Here is an 8249-nt window from a genome sequence, read left to right on the forward strand (position 1 = left end):
GGGTGGGCATGCTTTCGTGAACATAGCAAGTTAATTCTAGGAGGAATGCTGCATACGGCGACACGGAGATTTTCCTCCACGGTGCTGAGCCGACATCTGTATTTTGAGATGTTGTTTCATTTTGACAGGTTTTAAGATCTTCACTGCCAGAACATCGACGCAAATCACACATTGTGGGTGGCTGAGGTTATCTTTAACTTGGCAAGTGAATGCATATTTCAGAAATTCTTTCTGATAAAGCCGACGCGCCGTTTGTTCTTTTTTTATTCTCACCGGCCGTTAGACTTGTCCCATCTGAGGATCACGGAGGAGTAGACGCTGGTAGATGGCACTTCCGAGCTTTTGTTCAATTTTTTAAGCAGCCACCTGTCCATTTTGGCTAGTAGGCTACCTATGTCTTTTGTTTTGTTTTACTTAAAATAGCGGGTTTGCGGGAGTTTGCATAGTGGGAGCAGATAGTTACATTGTTTCTATCAGCGGACCAGTAGCCCATAGGCTGAACCAGATCTCGTTGAAAGACGAAAAAAAATCTCTCTCTTCTCTTAACTGCGTGTAAATAAGAAAAAGGCAGAAAAGGGCAATATTATTTTCCTTTGTTTCACCTAATAATAATTTCAGACTGAATACAGAAAATAATTGGCGACCCCACGGAAGTTTTTGGCGACCCCTAGTTTAAGAATCACTGTGCTACAATATGCCATGTCAGCAATAGTAGATACTATACAAACTGTTCTTGATGTTTTCCACTCTGAGACATTACTGGATATAATGGCAAAGTACAATTCAGACAAATATGGTGATGATGACCGTTAAAAAAGAAAAAAAAAACGGTTTTGAGAGGATCGTAAGACCAAATTATTTTTTGTTTTCGGATTATGTCCTAGAACACGATTCTGATTACTGTGCGTTTTCTGAGATTGAAATAAGATGAAAACGCATCTTTTTTCCATGCTTGTGCTTGTGGTGTAAACAATATTGGCAGATTTGGTCAGTCAGGAGATCAGCTTGGTCCTATTGATCTCGTTAATTTGAACAGTGCACAAACAAAATGCTCAAACATCTTCCAGCAGTCTAGTTATCGGTAGAAATCAATCCACTCCTCAGGATGAAAAAATACATAGAAAAGAAGGTCTTCAGGGGCGATACAGCACAAAATAGAAACGTGAGATGAGTATTTTCTTTCAAAAATCAGATGCACTCTGATGTTGCTCTGATGGTTTCGGTGGTTTTGGCACACAGGACAATCAGTCTATATGTCTTTAATTCCGGTCATCGTGTCAGTCCACTGTTTCAGGCAGTCTTGTCTTTTGTAGTCCCCCTATCAGGGGTCCACGACGGGGAAAGTGCTGACTTTGTTGTTGCGGCTGATGCGGCGCTCAGGTCGCGTGCGCGGCTGCTTGGTCTGGATGAGTTCTTCCGGCGTGTTCCCCAGCGGGGGCAGGAGCCGGCGCTTGCTGTTCCGCGTCTCAGGCAGCCACTGCGGCGGCAGCTCAAACGGTCCGAAGCCAAACTGGGTGGCCTCCTCGGGCTCGGTGGGGGTGGCGGGGGCCACCTGTGAGGAGGAGTAGACGCAGCTCTGCTGGACGGGAGGGGACTTGGGCGGAGGCAGGCCCACCTCTCGCGCCCCTGTGGCGGGGTGCTGCTGGTGCTGATGGGTCAGCTCCGGTCCAACGGAAGCCGCTGCTCTCCCCGAGCTACCAGCCGCCGCCGCCGTCTCGTCGAATCGGTGCTGGAATCCTCCGGAGCCGACAGACGGGATCTCGTGCCTCCCGTCCTCCTCCTCCTCCTCCTCGTCTTCCTCCTCGCTGGGCCTGAAGATCTGCTGCTGCCCGATGTTGAACATCTCCAGCAGCTGGCTGCCCGAGCGGGCCACCGCCTCGCCGCCCGACCCCACGCCGTGAGCGCCGCCCGCGCTGCCCACCTCCCCGAGTCCGGCGGTGCTCACGGCGTTTCGCCGGCTGCAGCGCCGGTGCGCCCGCACCAGCAGGTCAGCCAGGCAGTGTCGGGCCGAGCGGTTGACGGTGAGGAGGAGCAGCGGGTTGGTCAGCAACGACAGCTTGGGCAGCCAGGCGGCCGTGAGCCGCAGGGCGGCGGGCACCGCCGGGCCACCGATGCCGCCCTGCCCCGCGCGCGCCTGGGTGCCGAGCGCCAGCACCTGGTAGCCCACCAGCGCGGCGTAGGGCACGGCGGAGAGCGTGAAGGCCAGCACGGCGGAGAGCAGCGTGGCGTGGAGCTCTGCCTCGCGCTGCGACACGTACGGGATGGAGACGCAGTTCTGCGGCGTGCGCAGCGCCGCGATGATCACCTTCTTCTTCTGGCTGGCACTCAGCGCCCGCCGGATCAGCACCATGGCCAGGAAGACCGCCGCCAGCGGCGCGATCACCGTGGTGACGTTGTACGACACCACGTACACCAAGTGACCCAGGGTGTGGCTCGGCCTGGCCAAGCAAGAAGACGTGGCATAGATGTCGGTGACGTCGGTGACAACCAGCACGGGGGCGCTCGCCACCACGGCATGCACCCAGGTGTAGATGACCAGATCTCGGGACTTGGCATCAGATATCTTCCGCTCCAAAGGGTACAACACCGAGTAGTATCTGAACAAAGCGACAAGAAACATAACCAAGTCAAAAATTATAGCAACTGACCAACAGTGCAAATCTTAAATAACCTGGCCCACACCTGAATTCAGGCACAGAGCTTGAGAACTTTAAACCCTGCATGAATAGGGCTTAAAGGGATATTCCACCATTTGGGGAATTACACTCATTTTCCACCTCCCCTTGAGTTAAACAATTGATTTTTACCTTTCTCCAGTTCATCCAGCCGTTCTCTGAGTCTGGCGATACCACTTTTAGCTCCAGCTTAGCATAGATCATTGAATCGAATTAGCCCATTAGCATCTCGCCTGCTAGCATCACGTTTAAAAGTGACTAAGATTTCCGGTAATTTTCCTATTTAAAACTTGTCTCCTCTCAAGTTAGAAAGTGTATTAAGACCAACGGAAAATCAAATGTAGCGATTTTCTAGGCTGATTTGACATGGAACTATACTCTCATTCAGGCGTAATAATCCAGTCACTAACCGATTTGTCTGCTGCAGCTCAACCTTGTTGCTGGAAGTTAGCCTATTTTCAGGTGCTGCATGATATCATTGTGCTGCTGTGCCCATGGTGTTCCTTAATTATTACGCTGGAATGAGAGTATAGTTCCATGTCAAAACAGCCTAGAAAATCGCCGCGTTTAATTTTCCGTTGGTCTTATTACACTTTCTAACTTGAGAGGAGACAAGTTTTAAATAGGAAAATTCCTGGAAATCTTAGTCACTTTTAAACGTGATGCTAGCAGGCGAGAAGCTAATGGACTAATTTGATACAATGATCTATGCTAGGCTGGAGCTAAAACTGGTATCGCCAGACTCGGAGAACGGCTGGATGAACTGGAGAAAGGTAAAAATCAATTGTTCAACTCAAGGGGAGGTGGAAAATGAGTGTAATTCCCCAAATGGTGGAATATCCCTTTAAACCTTGAAAAAAACCTTGAAAAGGTTTGCTTTGTTTAAAGTGATTTGAACATCTTCCCCCGTCTGTTGTCTGAGCAAAAAGGTACACTCTTTAACAAGTCATGCTCCCTCCCTGTGTGCTGCTGACTGTGTTTGGGTGTGTGTGTTTGTGTGTCTCTTTTGACATCCACAGTGAATGAAAACAGCTTCCTACAGTACATATAGAAATGAATGAATGAATGAATGAATGAATGAATGTGGCAATATGACTGTTGTCTGCGACTTCCTGCCATGTTACTAACAGCATGATGTCATTATCCCAGTGTTTTCCTGTCTTCACAGGTGAGAAAGAGGCCAGGAAAACAGAAGATAAACAGGTTGAGCCGTAATGGAGGTGGATATGTGTTTGGCGGGGGGGCTCTTCCCAGCCCCCAAACACATTAAATAAATTATTCAATGAATTGATGAAGGGGTTGTAGCAGCCCACGTTGCTATGGAAGCAGGGCCCTTGGAGCTGGTAGCTGGGAAGGCAGAGTAGGAAAGGGGAGCGCAGGGTGTCTGGGAAAGTGGTTCCTCTCTGTGGGTAGCCACTAGATGTTGGTCGTAATGGAAAACTGGACGTGTCTGCTCGAGCTCTACCACAAGCTAAATCGATTACTTCTTACCGTGTCCCGTAGGGCCCCAGTGGGATTGGAGGGAGTTTGGGGGGTAAAAACAACAGCCCACAGATTCATTGGGTTTTGATCTTTCTAAAATTAAGCTGGCCATGTGTACATGTGACACCCTTTAATACTGTGTACATGTGGTCTTATTCATACTGTTAGTACTTGATAAGCACAGTACGCTGTGTATTCAGGCTGTCTGTCACGTGTCTAAGCCCAGGAAGAATCGAAGCATGCATAGAGGGAGAGCGATTCTACAGGGAACAACGTAAAGAGGGGGTGTTATTTTTTTAAGGCTGCAGGGTTTTAACGTAAGCACCGCATTCAGACAGGAAGAAGACAAGCAGCAATGTAAAGATGAGAGACCACAGAATGTTAATGAAATTCAGCACCTTTGTAGCAATTACAGGCGAAATGTCCACTGGCGACACGAGACATCATGTGACAAAGGTAAACTAATCTCAACTTTTGAGACGAGATGGGATGGGATGGGCAGCCAGAAAATGGTCAGCTGTCCGCACACGGCTTTAGAGGCCTCCCGCCGACCCCCCCACCCACCTGTCCAGTGCGATGGCGGTGAAGCTGAGCACAGTGACGGAGCAGAAGAGCCGCTGCAGGAACCTGACGGCCTTGCAGAGAAAGAGCACGCGGAGCCACCCGCAGCAGTGTGGGCTGCTGCCCAGCAGCAGGTCAAAGGGCACGCACACCAGTGTGGCGCAGACGCCCGAGCACGCCAGGTTCTTGATGAAGCGCCCGGTGACGGGCTTGAAGACATTGGTGTAGCAGGTGCACCACAGCACTGAAGCATTGCCTGGCAAAGAAGATAGGGAGAGAGAGATAGAGAAAGAGAGAGAGAGAGAGAGAGAGAGAGAGAGAGAGAAAGAGAGAGAGAGAGAAACCCATTAGTTGTGTATAAAGAGAGGGAAAAGAAGATCAATATGTGTGAGGTCTCAATTGACATTGTTTGTATGTTGCTGCTTTCAGAATCCATGACGACTTAACCAGGCCCCATCACATCATGCGCATGCCAGGGTTGAGATGTTTGACACCGTCCTCCATTTCAGTGCAAGAGCACAGTTGAGATACCACAGGAGCTGAGGTCAAATCAATTATGGCATTTCACACACACACACACACCACAGCTTCATCAAGGGGTGAAAAGCCAGATTTCCATTCAGGCTCTGCATGTCCCTAAATCTGAAGGTTACCCTGACCCAGTAAACCTTACACCTGCCCAAACTCCCGGCCTCCTAGTAAAATCTCAAAACACATCATTATTTTCCATCTCCTGAAAAGGCTTTGAATCACATCCAAGTATGCCCCTACTACTTGTACCATATGCTTTGAAAGGAAAGTGAAAGCATGCCTCAACATTTCTGGCCATTTCTATGCCCTGGTGGCACTCCGACAGAAATCCTCTTCCTCCGCATTACCTCCCTTGATGGAAAAAGCACTTAGTGATGGTCACATTACTCACAGCAGAGGTCAAGGTAAAAGCAGGCGCAAAACACACTCATTGGGCGCAGCCAGCATAGTGAGGCTGGGCAGGTACATGACCCACTTTTTCTAAGAGCATATTTTCTCAAACCTGACACTCTTTCCTATCCTCTGTGGCTGCGCATGCAGATTTGTTTTTTTTTTACTGAGAGTAAAGTGGCAGGGCAGCAGGAAATCTCTATCTCTCTCTCCGCCTACATTTTCTGTTGTGTGGTGTGTCATTTAGAAAACACACATTACTGACAGAAATTGACTGGGGTTAACACAAAGCACGACTCAGTTCTTGACATAAGGTCAACTTGCCCAGGTGCTCCGAATGTGATTTTGTTATTCTGGCATCTTATGAAGCGGCAGCTTAATTGGCTGCTAACTTGGTTTCTTAATGTGCTCGCACGTACAGTATGACTGGTGATGTATTTTCTCTCAAAACAAGATTCTGTGTAGGCCAATGAAACCACTAAATACCGTACATGGTCATAAAATAGTCTCTCTTCTCTTCAAACCAACACAGGTGATATATTTCTAACTCCTCAGAAGCAAACAACAAACTACAAATTCCTCTGAGTTAAGACACAAAACACATCCACCTCTTAGGCTAAAATGAAAATATGCATCTTTAGTATTAAAATATGACATAACATATATTTTGTTCATTTTCATAGCTTGCTCATCAGGAATCAGTTTGCATTGCCAACATATTCTGGCAAATGCAAAGTTTCTTATGTCATATGATATTTAGTATAACCAGCTCTAGGTATCTCAGTACTTTTCCAGCCCTTGCAAAATAGCTTACAATGACAAATCCAATTGTGAGGTCATCCTTAGCTCAAAAATCACGTCCGGAACAAACTATTTGCAGTGACACTGAGGGAGAGGCAGGGCCAACAAATACATCCACACTTCCACTTTGTCTGAATCATTTTTGTTTCATTGCCATGGGATGTGTCAATGTTTGAGTGGCCCGCCAGCAATAAAGGTAACTCCTTGGAAACCACATACAATGTATTACAGAACTTGTGTAAACAGCAATACTATGATAACATTTCAAAGGCCAAAAAACACAAGCAAAAAGGATTGATGTTTGTCACATTTTACATCTTGACCAAGCAATACGTCCAGCTAAGAAAAAAAGAGATGTCGTTTTCACTTTGAGCAGTATTATCTTCCTAATAATACTGATATCAGATTACATTTTCTGCTCAAAGAAATTTATACTGAGCTGTGTCTAGTAATTGAGTCATTATAACAGATTAAATTGTCTTGAATGATGTCGTTATTAATCAGCCTTGTAAGTTCCGCAATAAGATAACTGATATTATATCCAGAATAAAATTACTACATATCCGAAAGTATACCTAAATAAGAGACCAACTTTAGAGTTGCATAGAATCCGATTGTGCGTTGTCATAGAATCCGATTGTGCGTTGTCATTGAATCTCATGTCATGCTGTGTAATGTAAAATAGGCGTGGTTGTTCATCAGCCAGTTTGGAAAATCCCCTACCTATAGCACAAGGAATTTAGCACCTACAGTATCATGTGTATGTCCAGAAAAAATGCAACTACAAGAGAATGCTGAACACACAATATAGCTAGCACCAGGCCTATTGGAGAGTCTAATGAGGAAAAAGAGTGCTAAAATAAAAGGTAATGTGTTGATGATTCAATATCGGACACATTGGTATAAACACATCACATGGGTATACTGTGCACAACAGGATTTTGAGTGGCTATATGATCAAGGGTATGGTCTGATCTAATTGAATTATACTGTATGTCTGTCTGAGGTTGTATAATCAGTACTTCCTTGAAGACCTATGACTTTATGGGAGACAAACCATTCAACACCAACAATAAATATTATTCAGCCAAATTATTTTCACTAGTTTGGATAAGATGCAGCAACACAACTGGTAATTCAAGTGACAATAATCTCCAAATATAGTGGTAAAATACTTTCAGAACAGTTAAAACAAATGGACTGTGCACGGTGCGTTGCAATAAAGGTAAATGGCACTAGAGCATGAGAGGCTTATATGCGTAACTCGTGAACCTGTGAACAGAATGATGAATTTAACACATTTGTGTTGTAATTCCCTAGCCATTGCCTTACCCAGTAGAGACCCGATAAGGATAAGAATCTGTACGGTAGTGGTAAAGTCTCGGTAGGTTTGTTCTTGAATGAAGTAGCGGTTCTCCAAACGTGTCACCTCAGTTGAATGTATTTCTTCCCAAGGATCCATCTGGAGCGAGGTGTTTGGGACTTTTATCTGGGTATTGGCAGAAGCGGTGAGGTTGACCGTCCCATTTTCGACAGATGCAACCCATCTTCCAAAGTTGTCCACGTCCATCTTTCACATTAGCTTCGTTAACTGCTTTACATTTCAAAAAACTAACTGTTGAGTTTAGGCTTGAGGTTTAGGTTGAGTTGTACATGGTATTCCCATGTGATCAGTTCAGAGCATCATATTGTCAAAGAGGTGATGCTTGCAGGTGCCGGAATCTGGCATGTATATGAATCTCTTGCTGAAGAAAAGTCCATGGCAAGATGACGATGCCCTTGGCATTAACATGCTGTCATTTTAAATCA

General features: G+C 46.2%; 1 protein-coding gene across 1 annotated transcript; it reads right to left on the reverse strand.

The window, feature by feature from the left end:
- Positions 1-1321: 1321 nt before the first annotated feature.
- gpr176 (G protein-coupled receptor 176) lies at positions 1322-8010 on the reverse strand. The gene is made up of 3 exons (XM_076271918.1): positions 7773-8010; positions 4722-4974; positions 1322-2597 (listed from the first exon to the last, which is right to left on the reverse strand). The coding sequence occupies exons 1-3, from the start codon at positions 8008-8010 to the stop codon at positions 1322-1324; spliced, it is 1767 nt and encodes a 588-aa protein (XP_076128033.1).
- Positions 8011-8249: the final 239 nt, after the last annotated feature.

Source organism: Alosa pseudoharengus, unplaced genomic scaffold (assembly GCF_046254945.1).
Source record: "Alosa pseudoharengus isolate Yale_2024_CS ecotype anadromous, Long Island Sound unplaced genomic scaffold, YU_APseudo_1.1 YU_APseudo_1.1_scf_7, whole genome shotgun sequence".
NCBI lineage: Eukaryota > Metazoa > Chordata > Actinopteri > Clupeiformes > Clupeidae > Alosa > Alosa pseudoharengus.

Excerpts from the sequence above, each read along its gene's own strand:
- gpr176 (XM_076271918.1), bottom strand. The coding sequence starts at position 8,010 with ATGGACGTGGACAACTTTGGAAGATGGGTTGCATCTGTCGAAAATGGG. Across the intron at positions 4,975-7,772 it reads CCTTATCGGGTCTCTACTGG|GCAATGCTTCAGTGCTGTGG; the intron begins GTAAGGCAATGG and ends CTTCTTTGCCAG. Across the intron at positions 2,598-4,721 it reads ACCGCCATCGCACTGGACAG|ATACTACTCGGTGTTGTACC; the intron begins GTGGGTGGGGGG and ends CGCTTTGTTCAG.